Raw genomic sequence first — 21401 nt, 5'->3', positions numbered from 1 at the left:
TGTCCCCTTGTGCCCTCCTCCTCTTTCTCACATGGTCCACTCTCCTCTCCCATCAGATTCTTTCATTTCCTTCCCTTTACTTTTACCACCTATCATCTCCCAGTTTCTTACTTCATCCCTCCTCTCCTACCCAACTGGCTTCACCTATCATCTTCTAGCTTGATCTTCTTCCCCACCTCCCATCTTCCTCTTTTGTTTCCAGTCTTGGTGAAGTACCTTGGCCTGAAACATCGACTGTTTTATTTATTTTCAAAGATGCTGCCTGACCTGCTGAGTTCCTCCAGCATTCTGTGCTGGATTTCCAGCATCTTCAGAATCTCGTGTTTATTGACTTTCAATTGCTTTTGAATGGTTTACACTGTTTCTGAATGTTAGAGTTAGCCTATTGAGTCCTGTAAGCATGGTTCAAAATATGCAGTCACTAAATCATACTCCATCACAGTTTAGGATGGTGGCTATTATTCAAGTGCCACTTGTTTCACTGTCTTACAAACACTTACTTTTCATGTTTAAATTGTGTAGGTTACTAATAAATAAACTTCTATCACATAGTACAGACAACGCGATCCAGATCTTACAACCAGCTATGTAAAACAACTTTTCCCTTGGTTCTTCTGTTAATTGCCACTAATCTGTGAATTTGGCTGCAAATTCAATGATATGAAGATTGGTGGTGTTGTGGATAGGGCAGAACACTGGCAAAGAATACAATGGGATATGGATCAACTGCAAATATGGGCAGAGAAATGGCACATGAAGCTTAGCCCGGCTAAATGTGAAGTGTTGCACCTCGGTAGACCAAATGTAAAGAGACAGTACACTGTTAAGGGCAAGATAAGCAGAGAATCTTGGGGTCCAAGGCCATAGCTCCCTGAACGTGGCTACCCATGTTTATGGGGTGGTTAAGAAGGCATGTGGTATGCTTGCCTTTATTAATCGAAGCATTAAGTTCAATGTCAGGAAGTTATGTTGCAGCTTATAAAATTCTGGTTAGACTGCATACAGTTGGAGCATTGCATACAGTTCTGGTCTCCCCATTATAGGAAGGGCATTGAGACTTTGGAGATGGTGCAGAAGAGATTTCCCAGGATGTTGCCTGGATTAGAGGGCATACACTATAATGAGAGGTTGGCTAAACTTGGGTTGTTTTCTCTGGAGTGGCAGAGGCTGGAGGGAGATCTGATAAAGGTTTGTAAGATTGTGGGAGGCATTGATAGACAATATCTTTTTCCAAGGGTTGACATACCTAATACCATAAGTCATGTGTTTAAAGTCAGAGGGGGTGATTTCATAGATGTGAGGTGCAAGTTTTTTTTTTAAACACACAGAGTGGTGGATGCCTGAAACGCGCTGCTGGGATGGTGGTAGAGGCAGATACATTAAATACTTTAAAGGGAAGTTTTGATAGGCACATTAATGTGAGGGAAACGAAAGGATATGGACATTGTGCAGGCAGAAGAGATTAATTCAGTTAGCCAGTTGATTACTAATTTATTTAGTCCAGCATAATATTGTGGGTTGAAGGGCTTGTTCCTGTGCTGTAGTCTTCATGTTCTAATTCTCTTGCTTATGGGCACAGTTACTCTATTTCCAGATTATTCCAACCCCCATTCAAATTTTAAACATATCCATTAAACCTTCCCTTAATTTCCTTAGCTTTTAGAATAAAATATTCTCTGTCCCTTACAAGTAGCTCTCTCAATTCTGGTTAAACCTCCCCTGTATCCACTTTTTTTTCCCCTTGTTAACTTTAATTAACAGTGTTACCCAAAATTGCACATAACCAGTTATTATGAAGGTTCAGCAACTGGTGAACCAATGTGGAAAATGTTCAGTTACTTTTCAGAACCATTAATATTTCCTCTCTTTATTTACAATTGTGATCAGGAATATTCAGTATAGTCTGAAAGTGTGATGAGAAATGGATTGAGAAGTAATGAGAAAATAGAATTGAATTCATACTGAAAAGGAAACAGGTACAGGCAGTGGAGCAGTTAGGTAGGGCACGGTGACCAATAGGACTTCCTTGTAATCATATTGGGGCACAATTTCTTTCAAATTCCCGTGAGAAAATAACCAAATAAATGAATAACCTGGATCTGAATCGGTGTTCTCTTTGATGACAGAAAGATTGTTATCAAAGTATGTTTGGATCTTCAGGTGATTGATGTCCAAACTTCTGACTTTCAAATGCTAAAAGAAAGAGTGGAGACATTAAGCAATGTAGCAAAGGTCAAAGTGGTTACCATACCAAGACAACACACCATACAGTGCACCAAAATCAAGATATTGCAGATGCTGGAACCTGATTTGTGTACTTTCAGCATTGTCTGCTTTATATCAAAATTCCAGATTCTGTTGTACCTTGCTTTGTGTAATCTTTAGCACTGAAGAATTTTGCAATTTATTGTGGACTTTTCCACTCGTTTGGCCTCCACAACATATCACCTCATACTTAACCACATTAAATTCCACCTGCCATTTCTCTGTCCAAGTTTACAACTAAACTATATTTGTAGTATCTTTTGACAACATATGTTACGATGTACAACTCCACCAATTTTGTGCCATCAAATTTAGTAAGAGGCACCCAGCAACTTCCGATCCTGAAAGACACTCTCAAGCTCTTTTAGCAGGCTGCAGTTAGTAAGTGACCAAGCCCACTGGAGAATAGGGACCACAGTAGCAGCCTGTGCACGGACAGGCTTTGTTGGGTTCCACAGGAAAAGTCTGGAATGGCCCATCTTAATACTTACATTGAGGAGCACCTGGTGACCTATATCCACTCTCCTACTTCCTTGTAGATATTATATCAAGTAACATTCGTAGTGGATGGGGGCTAGACCAAGGCATTACTATACGAGTGACTGGATAATTACAGGAGATACATACAGTACTGTGCAGAAATATTAGGCACATGCAAAAAAAAAGTGAAGCAACACACTCACAATGCTGGAGAAACTCAGCAGGCTAGGCAGCATCTACGGAAAAGAATACAGTCGACATTGGAAGGGTATCGGCCCAAAATGTCAACTACTGTTTTCCATTGATGCTGCCTGGCCTGCTGAGTTTCTCCAGCATTTTGTACGTGTTGCTTGGATTTCCAGTATTTGCAAATTTTCTCCTGTTTGTGCCTGTAAAATGAAGATAATTTCAAAAATAATGAATTTAAACATTTCTAAATATCAAAAAAATCACTATAAAGAGCAGTAAATAGTAAAAAACCAAGTAAAATCAATATTTATGTTGACCATTCTTTGCCTTTCAAACTGCTTCTATTCTCTTAGGTACACTGTTGTGCTATTTTATAAGAAAATCAGCTGGTAGTTTGTTCCAAGCATCTTGGAGAACTTGCCCATTCTTCTGCAGGCTTTGGCTGTCTCTCTTGCCTCTGTGTCTCCGAGTAATCCCAGACAGCCTCGATGATGAGATCAGGGCACTTCGGAGGCCACACTATATGTTGCAGAACTCCTTGTTCTCCTTTTCGCTGAAGATAGTTCTTTATGACCTTGGCTGTGTGTTTGGGGTCATTGTCCTCTACAGAATAAAGCTAGGATTGATCAGAGGTCTCCCCGATGGTATTGTGTGTGGTGGAAGGGAATCTGCTGGTACGTCTCAGCATTGAGGGTTCCATTAATTCTGACCAGATCACCAACTTCATTTGCAGAAATGCAGCCCCAAACCAGCAGGGAACCCCCACTATGCTTCACTCATCCACATAGTGCCCTACAGTTCTTTTATGGATAAACTGCCTCCTGTTGGAGCCAAAAAAATTGAATTTTGGCTGGTCAGTCCAAAGCACCTGCCTGTGATTTTGTGTTTAGGTGAGTCTCTTGGCTTTGCTTCCATTTCAGAGTAATGGTTCTGTGGCAGCAACTCTTTCATGAAGACCACTTCTGACAAGAATTCTCCAGACTGTTGTTACGTACTCCATAACAGGTTAAAAAGGACCAGCAAAAATAGACACACCTGGAGTCTGAGTCTTCTGTTATAGACACTATTTTATTAGTAACTACGTAATAAAATAATATAAAACAAGATAAGGCAAACAGGTTTGTAGAGTACATGCATGTGAGTAAATTAAGTTCCCACACTTCTTCAAGCTTAGGTGGTGAAATAATAGTCTTACGATGGTATAGGTATGAAGTCAGTTCAGTTCTGGATATTGGGGAGAGGGGGAGAGAGAGGGGAGGATTTGTCTTCCCAGTGCCAATGCCATTGAATCTTCCATGTCATCCTCTTGCTCCCAAAACTTATTAAAGTCACCAACTGTGACCACACAAAAGAGAGTGCCGTTTACACACAGTAAGCTATCAACCCAGACAAGGGTTAAACACACTGATAGCTTTCCCCTTTGTCCACACTGTGAGCAAAAACCCCACTCTTTGTCATGGGCACACAAAGCTCAACCAGTGTCAATTTCGTCAGTGTCTTTGGTGTGTCTGATTACAAAGCCAGTTGACCTTGTATATATTCCACAACTGCTGAACACCAACTGTCTATCATATAGCTTTGCTTTGCCGTTTCCAAGGCAACTCACAGACTGTTCATTTCTCTCTCTCTCTCTCGCTGAATTAGCACACACACTCTCTCTCTTTTTAAAGGAACAGTTCACATTGAATAATCCTTCAGATCTCGTCACACTGTAGAGTGGTATATTTGAGTTCCAGTGGTTTTTGTGAGATCAGAGCTGATAGCAGTGCTGGATGTCAGTTAGATGTATCTCTCATCTGCTGCACTCAGTTTACATGGCTGACCACTGTTCCAGTCCTCAACCTTGCCTGTTTCTTTATGCTTCTTCAGAATAACTTGAATAGCACATCTTGAAACTCCTGTCTGCTGTGAAATTTGTTTGGCTTGCTGATGCAGGATGACAATCTTGCTGCTATACCAGGGGTCAGCAACCTTTACCACTGAAAGAGCCACTTGGACCCGTTTCCCACAGAAAAGAAAACACTGGGAGCCGCAAAACCCGTTTGACATTTAAAATGAAATAACACTGCATACAACGTTTTGTTTTGCCTTTATGCTATGTATAAACAAACTATAATGTGTTGCATTTATGAAATTGATGAACTCCTGCAGAGAAAATGAAATTACATTTCTGCATGCAACAAAAACATTTTGAACTCCGAAAAAAAGACGTTGGGCTGAAGGTTACTTTTAAGTAAAATACTCAATGTCTATTTGAGTCCTTCTTGTATTTATGAAAAACGCCAAACTTAAATTTGCCGCCAGCAGCAAACCAAAAATAACGTCAGCCAGCTGTCAACCTGAAAAATAAAAGGACTATTTCACTGAACAATGAAAACATATGAATATACGTAAAATAATAGGCAATTAAAATATTTATCATACTTGTTCAGGTTGACTCACACCTGACAATGCAGTCGTATTCAGTAGGGATGGATCGATGCTTAGGGGAGTGACCGGGAAGGATAATGTGTTTTTTTCCTCTCTGAACTCACAGAAGCGTTTCCCAAACGATGTTTGCATTGCGATGATTGCAGAATGTAAATACTCCGAATTTATCATGTCATGACCTTGTTTGAACTCTCTCAAATTGGGGAAGTGAGACATTGTGCCTTTCTGTAAATCTCTGGCAAGCAACGTCAACTTGCGCTCGAATGCCAAAACATCCTCCAACATGTGCAGGGCTGTACGTCCTTACCCCGTTGAAGAGATGTGTTCAGCGTGTTCAGGTGCGCTGTCATGTCTACCATGAAGTGTAGCTTTTCCAGCCATTCTGGCTGTTCCAGCTCAGGAAAGGTGAGCCCTTTGCTGCCCAGGAAAGTTTTCACTTCTTCCAGACACGCGACAAAGCGTTTCAGCACCTCCCCTCTGGACAGCCAGCGATAAAAACACGTTGTAGCGGTGTGCTACACGCAGTCAATAAACTGCAGTCAAAGATAGCTTTATTCGAACTAAACAGCCTTGCTTTTAAGCCCCCCTCAACCCGCCCCCCCGCGGATGCTGCAAAAGACACGTACTCACAAACCCCCGTAGGCTATCCCCCTTAGCCTGAACGCTGGCTAATTGTGAGCCGGTTCGGATGTGTCAGGAAATGGGTCGCCACAACGTCTTATTTAGATTGTACAAGATCACCATAATCTTCAAATTTAGATTTACATTTCAAAAACTAACAAACTAACATAAAATACATTTTAATTAAATACTGACCATGTAGCGGTGTGCTACACGCAGTGCTAAAATTACGACACGGAGTCGGTAACTGCAGTCGAAGGAAAAAACTTTATTCGAAATCTTCAGCCTCACTTTTAAGCCTCCCTCAACCTGCCCCCCCATGGCGCAGAGGCTCCAAAGCTCTGTGCTCGCAAACCCCCGTAGGCTATCTAATTGTGAGTCGGTTCGGATGTGCCAGGAAAAGGGTCGCCACAACCAATTATTTCCCAAAGCAACAGGGAGCCGCAGCACAGACGTAAAAGAGCCACATGTGGCTCCGGAGCCGCGGGTTGCCGACCCCCGTGCTATACTCACTCTTGCCATGGTGTAAGAATTAATGATTTTATGGTTAAACTGTTACATCTGCCACACCCTCACTTGTTAGTTTGGCTGTCCTTCACCCAGATTGATTTCTTGTACACCTGTTTTTGTTTCAGTTAAGCAGCTTTAGTTCATTCAACTCATAATGTAGTTGATTATTAGCAATTCGTTTGTTATCTTTGTTTAATTATGCACTTGGCTATATACCTACAAGGTAATCAAGTTTTTATTTGAAAAATAGTCTATTACTTAATATATTACTTTCTTTAATGAAATACAAAAACATTCTCTGTAACATTAACATTTTTGGAAAATTATGTTTTGAAATCTAAAATTTGCTCTTTTCTACTGACACATTAATAGATAGATACATTTATTGACTCCAAAGGAAATTACACTGTCTCAGCAGCATTACAAGTGCATAGATATACAAATAGTAGAAGAAAGAATAAAAAAAAGTTACCTTAAAAATAAGATGTACAAGATTTACAAGTCAAAGATTACAAGATCTACAAGATTTCCACGTTTACACTTGGATGGTAGTACAACTATTACTGTAATATTATACAGTAATGGATGCACATTCACACCGTCCAGATAAGAAACGATGGTCGTATTGCACAGGGTGTCCGCGATGGCAGGGTGTGGTAAACAGAACTAAACATAACTCTGGTAAATGGAGATTAATAGCAGTCTAACAGGCGTGGGTCATCACTTCCCCAGCTATGGGCTGTCTATTATAGAGCCTAATGGTTGAGGGTAAGAATGACCTCATATAGCACTCTTTGGAGCAGCCCAGTTGTCTTAGTCTATTACTAAAAGTGCTCCTCTGTTCAGCCAAGGTGGCATGCAGAGGGTGAAAAACATTGTCCAAAATTGCCAGGATTTTCCATAGGGTGCTTTGCTCCACCACAGTCTCCAGTGTGTCCAGTTGACTCCTATAGCAGAGTCAGCATTTCTAATCAGTTTATTGAGCCTATTGGCATGACCTGTTTTGATGCCATTGCCCTTGCACACCATGCATAGAAGATTGTACTGGTGACAACCAACTGGTAGAACAAGTGAGGGAGAGGCCTGCATACTCCAAAGGACCTCAGTCTCCTCAGAAAATAGAGGTGACTCTAGCCATTCTTGTACACAGCCTCTGTGTTGGTGCTCCACTCAAGGCTGTTATCCAGGTGCACCCCCAGGTACTTATAGGTCTTCACCATCAATAGTAACAGGGATCAGTGCAGGCTTGGTCTTCCTAAAGTCCATCATTATCTCCTCCTCTTACTAATGTTGAGCTGCAGATGATTCAGCTTGCACCATTTGACAAATACATCCCTGTATTCGTCCTCCTGTCCTCCCATTATACACCCAACTATTGCTGAGTCAGCTGAGAATTTCTGCAGATGACATGAGTCAGTGTTGTATCTAAAGTCCGGAGTATACAGGGTAAACAGGAAGGGAGCCAATACAGTCCAATGTGGGGCCCGAGTACTGCATATAGCCATGTCTGACACACAGCTCTGAAGCCGCACAAACAGTAGTCTGCCAGTCAGGTAGACTATTATTCAGGATACAATGGATGTGCCAACCTGCATTGAATGGAACTTCCCCCCCAGCAATGAGGGCTGTATGGTATTGAAGGCACTTGAGAAATCAAAAAACATGATCCTCACAGCTCTGCCCTGCTTATCCAAATGGGAGTAGGCTCTGGTCAGCAGATAGATGACAGCATCGTCGACTCCAATGTGCACTTGGTAGGCAAATTGCAGATCTAGGGGTGACCTGACCGGGGGTTGGAGGTGAGCCAGGAATAGCCGCTCTAGGGTCTTCATGTGTGCGGTCAGGGCATTGAAGACTTTTGGTCAGCCCTTCTTAGGTACTGGGACCACACATGCTGCTTTCCACACAATCGGGACCCTATCCAGGCCGAAGACGCAGAAGACAAATAAAAACATCTAAAACAAAATTTATATAAAAAATCTAGGGCATTTAAAACTTTTGCAAAGTACTGTAACTTACTTAGAATCTTTTCAACTTTCAAGGGAGAGATAACGTACACATCTGGATCTCATCTTTCCACCCTCCCCTTCTCACTCAACATCCAATCCTTTGACATTTGTGAACAATAAGATCTAAATCATTATTTGTCCTTGTTTTACCTGTGCATCCATTCTATGTGAACCTCTGGAATGCAAAGTTGACTGAGCTTGTTTCTGCTTCTCATTGAAATGGTGCAGGGTAATTTTCTTACTGACAGGGATAAGCATAACGTGAGCTGGAATTTTTCTAGCACCTTGGTCCTCATAGTGATTAAACAAAGATTGGCTCTTGGTAGAGCAATACTGCTGTGTTAGAATTTGTTCTGTTACATGGTCACTATTGAGGAAAGACACAAAAAAATTATTGTTACAAAGGTGGTTAACAGCAAGAAAAGAAATAACTGTCAAGCCTCAAGTATCTTCAAATCAATCAAATTCCACTTTATCTAAGGTGTCCATGCAAAAATTTAGTTGGCTCATTACATTTTGTTCTGATTACAAGTGCTATTGTTGCCATACTTATGCTTGGATTGCAAGTTTAGAAGTATATCTTGTAATTATTTTGTAGTACTTCTCAATATGAATTATCCCCTCCTTTAAATTTTTTGATTTAATATTTCAGTGTTTAATGTCAATTGTGAATATCAGTCCTTGAACCAATCCATATGAAACTTGCCAATCAGAATAGCCACCCTTTACCCTGTAATCCCTTCCTTTCATGACTAAACGTCATATGACCTAGATTTGATCCTGATCTTGGGTGCTCTATGGAGTATACAGGTTATCCCTTCAACTGCAAGTGTTTCCTGGATGTTCCAGTTTATGCTACATGCCAAAGATGTGCTGAAAGGTAGGTGAATTGGTTGATGTAAATTGCCTCTAGTGTTGCTGGGTTCTAGAACTGGGACAGTGAGAAGGGTGTTAATGGATATCAAGAGGAAAAATAGAATTAATATTTGATTGTTGGAATTGATTACCCTCTCTTATTTTTTACTAGGTCGATAACAGATATTTTATGTAGAAATTTCTTGCATTTTATACGTTTATTTAATGTCCTGTTCTCTTTCTCAGGCTGAACACTTTTCCTGATCTGTTGAACAACATTTTAAATATCTAATATTGCTGCTTTAAATCATTATCTATGAATATTGTTTATATTATTTTTCTATGTTCTACCTACCTTTTTTCAATCTGCTCTGGGAAATATTTCAATCTGGGTAATATTTCACTGTCACTGGGTAACACCAATGAAAGTGGGTAATCTTTTAAAACCTCAAGATATAGGAGCAGAATTAGGCCATTTGACCCACTGAGTCTGCTCCACCATTTAATCATGGCTGATCCAATTTTCCTCTCAGCCCCAATCTCCTGCCTTCTCTCTGAATCCCTTCATGCCCTGACCAATCAAGTATCTATCAAACCCTGCCTTAAAGATACATAAAGACTTAGCTTCCACAGATGCTTGTGGCAAAGAATTCCAAAGGTTCACCATTCACTGGCTAAAGAAGACTTTAATTTACTCCAAATTCATTCCTTCAGTGTAAATCATAATCCAGGATTATCTGACCCTCATTACCTGTTGTACGGTTGAGTCAGGAACCCCTCCATAATTTCTGGTAATTCATTTCTGTGCTCTTTATTCAATGAGTGCAGCGTATCCTTCCATCCCTTAAGTCTCTGCTGATTCCTGGCAAGGTAAGTGTATGGATGCCATTCATTTGCTGTCTTCTTTTTCGCCTTCTTATTCTGAGGAGCATAACAATGATGATGTCTGTTCTATAACTCTTGCTAAGAAAGCTATTCAGGCAATTTTAGGAAGATTAGAGGATTTATTTTCACATGAAAGGTTATTGGTTTGTGCAGTGTTGTACCATGAGACACAGTGGAAGCTGAATCAATGCAGACATTCAATAAATAACATTATAGGCCAAATATAATGATTAATGTGAGACATGAAGGTTGGTAGGTATACCATGCATGGAAGGAAAATGATAACAAGTAGTTTTGGAAAAATTAAGTTCTATTTGGAGCTATTCTGGTGGGGCTAGTATATAAGTATTTGATTGTTCTGTCAGAAACCAAAATGAAAATGCAAGTTCTTTCTAGTATCAACGCAATGATTAAAAAAAATATCCAGTGTGACACTCAGTGGCAATTCTCCTGTTGCTGAGTCAGCAGGATGTAAATATAAGATTCCTTCTTGTAAAGGGCTACATAAACCATGATAACATTTCAATGCAGTTCTAATGGAAAGCCACAATGACAGTGTCAACCACTGTTCCCTTTGAGCTACGTGCATGTGTGACCACACAGTAACCAAAATGCTCCTATGCTCATTGCCTTTTTTGATACTCAGCTGGAATTGGATGCAGCTGGAAATGATACCCTTCAATTAAAAGATAAAATCAAAAGTGTGTAAGTTTTCAATGTTCAGTCTAAATATTCATAGTATGCATATTACAAAAGTGCCATGCATTTTTCAAGCCATGTGAACATTTTCTGCTTAGAACTGTAATTGGTCTGCGCAGTGGACAAAAAAAAAATTGGAGGTAACTTTGGTGACAACACATACAAAATGGTGGAGAACTCAGCAGGTCAGGTAGCATGTTTGGAAATGAATAAACATTGACATTTTGGGCTGAGACTTTCCTTCAGGAATCTGATAGGAGAGGAGAGTGGACCATGGGAAAAAGGGAAGAAAGAGTGGTACCAATGGGAGGTGATAGGCAGGTGAGGAGAAAAGGTGAGAGACCATAGTGGGAAATAGGAGCAGAGGGAAGTGGGAGGGAAAAAATTAGCAGAAGGAGAAATTGATACTCATGCCATCAGGTTGAGGCTAGCTAGACGAAATATGAGATGTTGCTCCTCTACCCTGAGAGTGGCCTCATTGTGGCAAAAGAGGAGGACAAGGACTGACTTGTCAGAATGGAAATGGGGAAAGGAATTAAAATGGTTGGCCACTGGGAAATTCCACTTTTGGTGAATGAAGCGGAGGTGCTCAACACAGCGGTCCCCCAATTTACATTGGGTATCACCAATGCAGAGGAGGCTGCATCAGGATATAAATGCCAAGAGGGAGATCAGTGGGGAGGGATCAGTAGACAAAGGAATCATGGAGGGAGCAATTGCTGCAGAAAGCAGAGAGTGTGGGGGGGGGGTGGATATTGGGTAAAGATGTATTTGGTGGTAGGATCCTGTTGAAGATGGCAGAAGATGTGTTGGATGCAGAGATTCATAGGGTGGGGTGACAGTGAAATATTTTTGGTCAGATATCCAAGATGTCACTTGTCTTCTTACGTGGATAGAAAAGGGTCAGTGTTCTCCCTTATTTAAACCCTCAATCAACTTCACTGAACGAGATTGTCTGGCCTTTACATCAATACGTGTGGAACTTTGCTGTGAGGAAATAAGTTGCATGCTTCTTTACAGTTTGTCAAGCATAAAGATACATTATTGACCACAAAGCACGGCAACATTGTGTGTCTGGAAGTAGCTACATAAATGTATTTTTTTAAAGTAAGAAGCAGTTATGCAATGACAAAAATGCAAATTTTAACTGAAAACAGCAGTGAGTCTATGTTGGGAAATACTCATACCTTTTGTCTTTGTTTCTGTTCCACTGATAGTCCAACAAGCTCATCATACGGCTGACCCTGGAAGCTGATTTCTTTGACAGACACAGACTGTGGAGTTACGATGCTATTTGAAGCAAGGAAAAAACTGAAATAAATATCTGTACCCTTAGATCTGTTTAAAATGGTTCCAAGGAGTGCTGATTTTCTTGGTTATATCACAGCTTATATGCTCACATTTCACAATTAAAAATGAGAAACAAAAAACTATAGATGCTTGAAAACCAAAACACAACCAGTCAGTCACTCAGCTTGCATGCAGACAGAAACAGAGTTACTATTTTGGGTTGATTATTCTTCATCAGGAAAAATGGGAAGTCAACCCTAGTTACTTTGCACAGAGGGATGAATGAAGGGAACAAAAGGAATATATATATTTATTTCCTTATGACATAAAAGCAGGCCATTTCCACCCAGTTATATATAGTGTATTGCAGAGTAATCCTGTTTTCCACTAATTTTCCCTGAATCCTATTTTCCATACCCAATATTGCCACTTATCTACAGACTAGGAACAATTTACAGTAGCCAATTAAAATACCAATCAACACACTTTTGAGGTGTGGGAGGCAACTGGAGCACCCATGCAAAATCTACGTGGACACAAGGAGAATGTACACATTGCAAACGTAGGAACGGAGATCAGGACTGAACTGGGTTATTGGAGCTCTGAAGCAGCAGGTCTACTAACTACACCACTGTGCTGTCTTTGTCTACGTGAGTGAGGGTACCCAGGTGACTCAGCTGAAGAGTTATTAACTTCAAACTTTCTACATAATCACTCAAAGAGTTGAACTGCACGTGCATGTAATGAGAGCTGTATAACTCATCTCCTTCTACCTGCAACATTACCTCAAGGCTCTTGAATTCAAAATTTGCATGATGGCAACTTTATTATTGATTAGCAGACTATCAGAGAAGTTTAATCTTAATTTAGTTAGAAAGTGTGAAGAAAATAAGAGTAAGCAATGCAGGCTTGAAATATTAGATGTGTTCTTAAATACAAAAAGATATACAATTAACCATTGACTTGCAATGATATTGTGCTTGTTCAACACTGGATAAAAGGATCAGGATCCAGATGTTTTTATTTAAAAAAAAAATCCAAATTCAGTGGATTCTCACTCAGTGACCCCTGGGCATTAACAATATTATTTGACTACAAATGATTTCATCATGTAAAATAGGGACATTTTCAAGTTTTTGGGAAAAAATTCTTAAGTCTCAAGATCAAAGGCACAGAGGTCCCATTCAACTCCTTCAACTTGTCCAGCCCTTCAAATGCATAAAGAAAGTCCATGTCTTAACCCCATTTCCTTGTCTTGATTCCATAGCCTTGATGCATTAGCCAATGAAAATCTCAGCTTCTGAAATGTATAGGGGAGACAATTCCAAATGTCTTTTTTTAAAAGTCCTATCTTATATCAGTTTCTTAGGACCTGTCTCTAACTTTAAAGTAATGTTCCCATTTTCTAGATTTCCCCACCAGAATAAATAATTTCTCTCTTTAACAAATCCTTAAAATACCACACTTAGGTCTCACAATAATATTCTGTAAGCAAGGCAGTACAAGGTTGTTCTCTACATCCTGCCTTAATTTAATCATTGTAGCTCAGATTTATTCCACCTCACTATGCTGATTACTGCTTACAATGGGCAACCACTTGACAATTTCACAGTGGCTTCTCTATGCCAGCTTGCTGTCCAGTCTAAAGAAAACAAACTTGCTCTTCCTTCTTACGAATATGCATGTTCCTTCTGCCATTTCCTCTTGTTCTGAAGATTTGGAACCCAGATAAAAATATTCTTCCCCAAGTACTGGTCACAGGATGAAGTCTGTTGATTCAGCTCCATCACCTCAACCTGCAAACAGAGAGAACACTATTAATGGGATCTGCTCTTACTTTTACACAGGCAACATAAACTTCTCTAATAAAATGCCTGATACTAATTATTTATCTTCTTCCCTTGTTTAGTTGACAGCCTGGCTGAGAATGAACTGGATGGATACTGCGCATCCAGCACCAGGTGTATCAGATAGGAAGAACACAGATGGATTAGCATTATTCTGTCTTTCCCAGTTCATATAAACACTGTACATACTAATCCACATCAATAAGACAGATCAATTTATCACATTTTGTGGGAAACTGCTGAGTGTAAATTGGCTGCTGGTTTTGCTATAGTAGACACTTTCTTAAGTATTTCTCTTGCTTAAAAAGTATTCTCGGAGCATCCTGAGGTTGTGAAATATGCGACAGAAATGGAAGCTTTCTTTAAAAAGAAGCACACTCTCTTAGGTTCTGTTGCATGCCTTTCTGTCAAGAATTTTTTACAAAATGTATTGGCAGACATGAAATGTTCAGTGAGAGGTAAATACACGGAACTAGCTCCATTTGCAGAACTACAAACAAAGAACTCTGATAAACTCTCTTTTTCTTTTTAAAAAGTTGATTTTAACACAATTTTAACTGCAGATTCCACAAACATCCTTTGCTTATTAGTGTATATATTAATGCATCACATTTTGCTACATATGGTATTTTAATTGTGATTCTTTCAAATATGGATCTGGTTCTACAGCTGCATTGATCTGCATTGTATCAAGACAGACATGGGTTTGTGACAATATAATTTTTGGCAAGATGCTGATCAATCTGTTAACAGGAGGTAGATGGGAGATATATAGCTGAAGATAGATTTCAAGCTTTGAAATAACTCTTTAAGGAGAAATAATGAATTATTATGCAGGTCAGCCATAAATCACCTGGCTATTATGCAGTTTTCTGTTTGTGGGATCATGCTATGGAAACATTGGTGCTACATTCTCTGTATTTCAATAATGATTTCATTGGAAAAAATTAATTTAATTTATTATGAAATGCTTTAGGTCATGAACTGCACTATAGAAATCCAGATCCTTCACATTGCAGTAAACAAGCAAATAATGCTTTTACCTGTTGATCTCAGATGAAGGCAAAGAACTTTAAAAAAATCTTACTAAAGGAAATAGTGAAAAGTCTAAAACAGGGGTGGGCAAACTTTTTGACTTGTGGGCCACAAAGGGTTCTAAAATTTGACAGGGGGGTCGGACCAGGAGCAAATGGACGAAGCGTTTTGGTAATACACCTCATAAGAGAAAATAAAATATCATGGGATATGGAGAAAACATGTGCTTTAATTTCAATTGAAAATGAACAACTGCATTACAACAAAGTATCTGTCTTTGAAGTCCCATGGTATTTAGCTATTTATTGAAATGACTTTTAAAACACTGAAAATTAAATGAATAAAATACAGCTTTTTTTAATAGTAACAGTTGTTATTTTAAAGCACTGAAAATTCTGTTATCCTTCAAGATATTATCATCATCACTCTCCTCCTGACTGTCTTTATTTCAAAAACGGTAGGAGATGCAGGTCTACTTGTCCTGCTCCTTCTTATTCAATTGTCCCCTGTGCCAAAACTCAACAACGACCAGCACAAGGACAGAACAGTGACAGCGCGCCAGTATGCGGAGCGCGTTATTTGATCTGGAGCGCATTTTTTATTTTGAGAACATACGTGCACCTGCGCACTACTCATGTCCATCACTTAACAGAAATGACATGTAACATTTAAGGCTTATTGAAAAAAATATTTTCAAATGCATTTTTTACATAACACAATGAAGAAACTTATTTTTAGTTTCAGTGGGAACAGTGTTGTTGGTCTCCCTTTTTAGCCAGCGCATCAAAGTCTGGATTTAGTTTTGTTGTGGCGATTCTCAGGATGGATCTGAGGTGTTGGTCAGTTAACTTGGATCTGTGGCTGGCTTTGTTGATGTTCATGACGCTGAACGCCTGTTCACACAAATAGGTCGAGCCGAACAAAGAGTAAAGTGCAAATGTGGAGTAATACGCTGCACCTCAACAAAGGTCAATGTATATAGAGTGCGTCATCTATTGGGAAAACGCCAGAATTGTGGAGAAAAAACGTTAACAAGGTTTATTAATATAATTTCATCAAGTTCTGCGGGCCGGATTAAAAAGCTTAACGGGCCGCATATGGCCCCCGGGCCGTAGTTTGCCCATGCCTGGTCTAAAAGCGCAAAACAGATGACCAGCAGCTTGTACACATTGCCCCACTGTGGCTGCACAGAGACATAGCATGAATCTTGCCTACAGAATGAGGAAGCAATACAGAAAACACAGCAACATGGTTCACATCTTCATGACCTTATACCTGTCCTATCAGGGGCTTCATAATAAATCAAATACATTTTTTTCAGTGAAACCACTGTTGATATGCAGAGAATGCAGGACCAATTCTTCTGATCATGGTTCCTCAAACATAAACATAACAATATAGAAATGCAAGAGAAAAAATTGACAGGGCAATAAGAAATTGTGCTCTTAAAGATCTTTGAAGATTCTAATTTATTTGTTATATAATACTGCAGATGGTTGAAAATATTATATAACAAACAGCAAGACGTTAACAGCATATTTAATCTCCAGCTGGTATTGGGAAGGCATGTAAGAAGTCAGCAGCATGTCCAACTGAAATTAGCAGTGACAATCTCATTTACAGGTGAACATGTCAACCCCCATGTTATTTTCCTCCTATGATACTCCAGTCCTCACAATAAATCTCTTCACACTGACCTTTCTGAGATCGACAAGTCTGTCCCTTGTTAAAGGAGAACAAGAGCAACTTCTGGTAAACTGCATAAAATCCAAACTGCAACAACAGAGATCTGACATTGATTTCATAGAAACAAAGTACATATAAAACTGAGACTTAACTGAACCTAAACTATTAAAGCAAAAAATAATACAAAGTGAAATTAGATATGCTCATTGTAAAGCTTCTGGTTAGTTTTCACCTACTGATGGCACTGGGATATAGATACTAATTTTTCTAGGAATCCTAAACCAGATTTATTACTTCTCCTTAGGTCCTAAACTGATAATTCCCAATTTCCTGAGTCTTGATGGATAGCATTATAAATGCATTTCTATCATTGGATAAAAGTGGTCATTTGACAAGGGAAGTCACTGTACAAAGATTATATATTTGCACATATGCAAGATTATATGTAAACATGAGACTGCATGTGTATGTGCAAGATTGCTACAAATCTTGAAGACCATTTAATCATGTGAGATAGTTTAGGTGAGGAAAGCAGCATGAATGTATGTTTCTGTTTTATCATTCATTTTTGGGTTATGGATGTTGATGGCATAATCAGCTTTCACAGACCATCCTTATTTGCATGGAGTTACCTTTTTAAACTGCTACACTCTGCGTAAGGTAGGCACCCCAGAGTGCTGCTGGGGGAGTTCACATCCAGTGAAGAACATTTATATGTATTTTCATGGATGGTGCATGATTTGGAGAGGTGTTCCTACATGATCATATGACTGTGTTCTTGTGTGACTCCAGACAGAAGTCCTATTGACGGATCTTGGCTTGAAATGTCGACTGTTTATTGCCCTCCACAGACACTGCCTGAGTTACTCCAGCATTTTGTGTGTGTTTCTCAAGATTTACAGCTTTTGCAGAATCTCTTGTGTTTGTGATATTTCACATGTGTGATTGTGTGAAATACATAAGACAAAAGTTAGTGCCACGAAGATGTAAAGGTCAGTATCACTGCATTGAAGCAAGCAGAAAGATACAGGCACTAATCACGTCATTGAGTGGATAGTATAAAGACATCCATTACACAGTACATCGAGAGTTGGAATGAAGGCATCCATGATGGCAGTGAGTAGAAGGCAGGACTAATACATTCATAAACATACTGAGTCATGTAGTGGATACAAGCATGCACAGCCACAGTTAAGTTGAGAGACAGCATTAGGGCATTCATCAACATGAGTGGAAAGTATGTAACAAGCATGCATCATAACGGTACTGGTTGATATAGTTTATAGAGATTAATCACTGCAGTGGAAGGAGTTGTTGGATATGCATTCATCAGTGGGATGAATGGAAGTGTGGAATTACGGCACCTGTTAGCACAGTTTGGTAGAGTAAGACACATACATTCATTGAAACGGAGAACAAAAGGGTAAGATGGAAAAATGTATCATTTTATAAAAGAAGGGCTGGCACTTGGAATTTAACTGCCCTCTCAAAGTTGTTTAAATTTCAAGATATCAAAAAGAGATTTGAAATTATTTGAATCTCAGATATAATTACTGTTCAAATTCAATTTCAGTGGGTGGCTGGTGAAATTCCATTCAAAGCTTTTTCAAGACTCACCTGCTTTCCCTGCTGGTCCCCAGCAAACTGGCAGATTGTAGGTTATCTGGATGGGGAGATAACTTATATGACTGTGAGCTTGCAGGTGTTTTCCTTGAAGTTAAGGGTACTATTGATACATCAATACCTTGATCTGCACTCCACTGTGGGAGGTCCAGTATATGCAGCAGTGGTAGATCACCTGTAAATTAAAACAGCAGCTACAGATAGGCAATCACTGACATGAGTGTTTTCGGAACCCAACTTCTGTTCCAACCTTCTCTGATAGAAAACTATACATCAAAAGAAGCCATTGGCCTACTGTGACTGCTGATATGATGAAAGAGTATTAGCAGTGGGTCTGTGAAGGAGACCTCTAAATAATCTTACTTCTTCACTTTCTCCACAGCCCAGGTATTTTTCCTTGCCGGGTACTTATCCACTTCTTTTTTGGTAGTTACGAATGAACCTTCTTCCACCACCACTTTGCATTGTATATTCTGGAACAAAACTCCATAACTTTTAAAAAACTTTTCATCTCTATTCTGATTACTTTGCCAAATCCCTTAAATCTGTATTCTCTGGTTAACACTTCTCCTGCTAGTGGAAACAATTTCTAACTATCTTCCTAACTCCTCACAAGATGATCTACAGCATCTGAGACATCTGCACATGGTGAGCTGAAGGGCCTATTTCTGTGCTGTACAGCTCAGTGATTTAATGAGAAAGATCAATGTCTCGATTGCATGTTCAGAATGCTACTCAGAGTCCCAAAAATTTACTGCTGGAAATAACCAGCAAACAGCCCTTGCAGAGACAAAACTCACACTAATGATACTGTTCACAGCCTTCTTTGACAGCATGTCATCATCTCTGTTTCCCTTTCAATGAAGATGACTAACCTGCTGAGGATCTCCAGCATATTACCCATTGTGTTGCTAAATGAGGAAGTTTTGGAATAGATTAAACAGCTCAATATCAGATAACCTTAAGATGTTTGAGTTTAACACTAACAGCTGAATCATGTCCCACAGTTTGCAAACTAATTATGTGACATATTACCATGAATTCTTTTTTAACAGGCCAAAGGATCAACTTCAGTTGAATGAAGAAAAGCTTGCCTGGTGAAGTGCTAGGAGTATCTAGTGAAATCTATAATACAGGATTACACATATACTAAACAGAGAAGAGACGGGGCTAAGTGATCTCATACTCAATGGATCAAATCAAATTCTTCACTCTAGCTACATCTGTTTGTGAACATGGCCGGTTTATCAATAGCTAATGGAGGAAGGAGGTTTGAAGAACACTCACATTCTCAACAATACCAGAGCCAGCAGTTGAATCCCAAAGAGAATGCTGAAGAGTTTGTAACAAGTGTTTGAAGGATTACAAACCTTAGCTAGAGATGCCATTTAGATTATCTCGAATCAATATTATTATCAATGTCTTATGTGATGTGAAATTGATTGTTTTGTGACAGCAGTACAGTGCAATGGCATGAAATTACTATAAATTACAGAGTAAATAAAGAAATACTGAAAAAAAGGAACAATAGCATAGTGTTCACGGGGTTATGGATGGTCAGAATCCTGAAGACAGAGGGAAAGAATTGTTGATTGTGGTTCTTTAGGCTCCTGTGCTTTGATCTTGATGGTAGTAGCAATGAGAAGAGGGCATGTCCCAGATGTTGAGGGTCCTTAATAATGGATGCCTCCTCTTGAAGATGTCCTCAAAGTTGATTAAGGTTATGCCTGTGATGGATTGGCTGAATCTCCAACCCTCTGCAGCCTCTTGCAATCCTGCATGTTAGAGCCTCCAAACCAGACTGAAGTGACCAATCAGAATTTTCTTCACTATATATTTATAGAAATCTCAGACACCTAATGAAGTATAGTCACTGGTGTGCCTTTTTCTCAATTGAGCCTGGGACAAATCCGCCGGGATGTTGACACCGAGGAATCTAAAGCTGCTCCCTTTCCACCCTAATGAGGACTAGTGTGTTTTCTCCTGACTTATCTTTCTGAAATCCACAATCAATTCCTTGGTCTTACTGACACAAAATAGAAGGTTGTTGTTGAGGCAACATTCAACTAGCCGATCTATCTCACTCTTGTACAGCTCCTCATCACAATCTGAGATCTTATCAATGACGATGGTATCATTGGTCAATTTATAGATGACTTTGAGCTGTGCTTAGCCACGCTGTCATGAACGTAGAGAGAGTAGAGCAGTGGGCTAAGCATACACCCTTGAGATGTGTCCGTATTGACATTCAGCGAAAAGAATATGTTATCACCAGTCCATTCTGACTGTGGTCTCCTGATGAGGAAGGTCCCAGCTGCAGAGGGGGGCACAGAGGCCCAGGTTTAAAAGCTTGGTAATAAATCCTGAGAAAGATAATGGTATTGAACACCGAGCTATATTGATAAACAGCAGCATGACATATGTTTTATTATTTTCTAAGTGTTCCAAAGCCCAGTAGGGAGCCAATGAGATTTTATCCGCTGTTGATCTGTTGCAGCAGTAGGTGAATCATAGTGGGTCCAGGTCCTTGCTCTGGCAGAAGTTAATTCTAGCCATGATCAACCTCCCAAAGCACTTCATTCCAGTAGATGTGAGTGCTACCTGGTGATAGTTGTTGAAGCAGCTCACCCTAGTCATCTTGGACACCCATATGATAGCTCCATTTTGAAGCAGGTGGGAACTTCAGAACACAGCAGTGAGGGATGAAGGACCAGATATACCGTTGGGCCTGATGCTTTGCAGTGGTTCACCCTCTTGTAGGATATTCTAAAATTGGTCTCTGAGACAGAGATCACAGAGTCACTGGATGATGTGAGGATTTACGCAGGTGTAGTGTCATTTTCCCTTTCAAAGCATGCATAAAAGGCGTTGAACTCATCAGGGAGTAAAGCATCACTAACAATTATGGTGTTAGGTTTTGCCTTATAGGAAAAAAGTCACATGCGAACCCTGCCACAGCTGTTGAGCATCCAATTGT

The 21401-nt window shown here is 39.7% G+C and overlaps 1 protein-coding gene across 1 annotated transcript in view; it reads right to left on the bottom strand.

Annotated features, from left to right (window-relative positions):
• Positions 1-21401, bottom strand: part of LOC132407590 (uncharacterized) — a 46384-nt gene that overhangs the window by 10790 nt on the left and 14193 nt on the right. Inside the window, exons 3-9 of the mRNA XM_059994323.1 lie at positions 18419-18599; positions 16813-16888; positions 13908-14029; positions 12131-12233; positions 10111-10280; positions 8655-8871; positions 2094-2193 (exon numbers count right to left, since the gene is read on the bottom strand). Coding sequence (XP_059850306.1) covers positions 2094-2193; positions 8655-8871; positions 10111-10280; positions 12131-12233; positions 13908-14029; positions 16813-16888; positions 18419-18599 — 969 coding nt within the window. The remainder of the gene's footprint in view (positions 1-2093; positions 2194-8654; positions 8872-10110; positions 10281-12130; positions 12234-13907; positions 14030-16812; positions 16889-18418; positions 18600-21401) is intronic.

Source organism: Hypanus sabinus, chromosome 18 (genome assembly GCF_030144855.1).
Source record: "Hypanus sabinus isolate sHypSab1 chromosome 18, sHypSab1.hap1, whole genome shotgun sequence".
NCBI lineage: Eukaryota > Metazoa > Chordata > Chondrichthyes > Myliobatiformes > Dasyatidae > Hypanus > Hypanus sabinus.
This window is presented reverse-complemented; position numbering and strand designations above follow the sequence as displayed.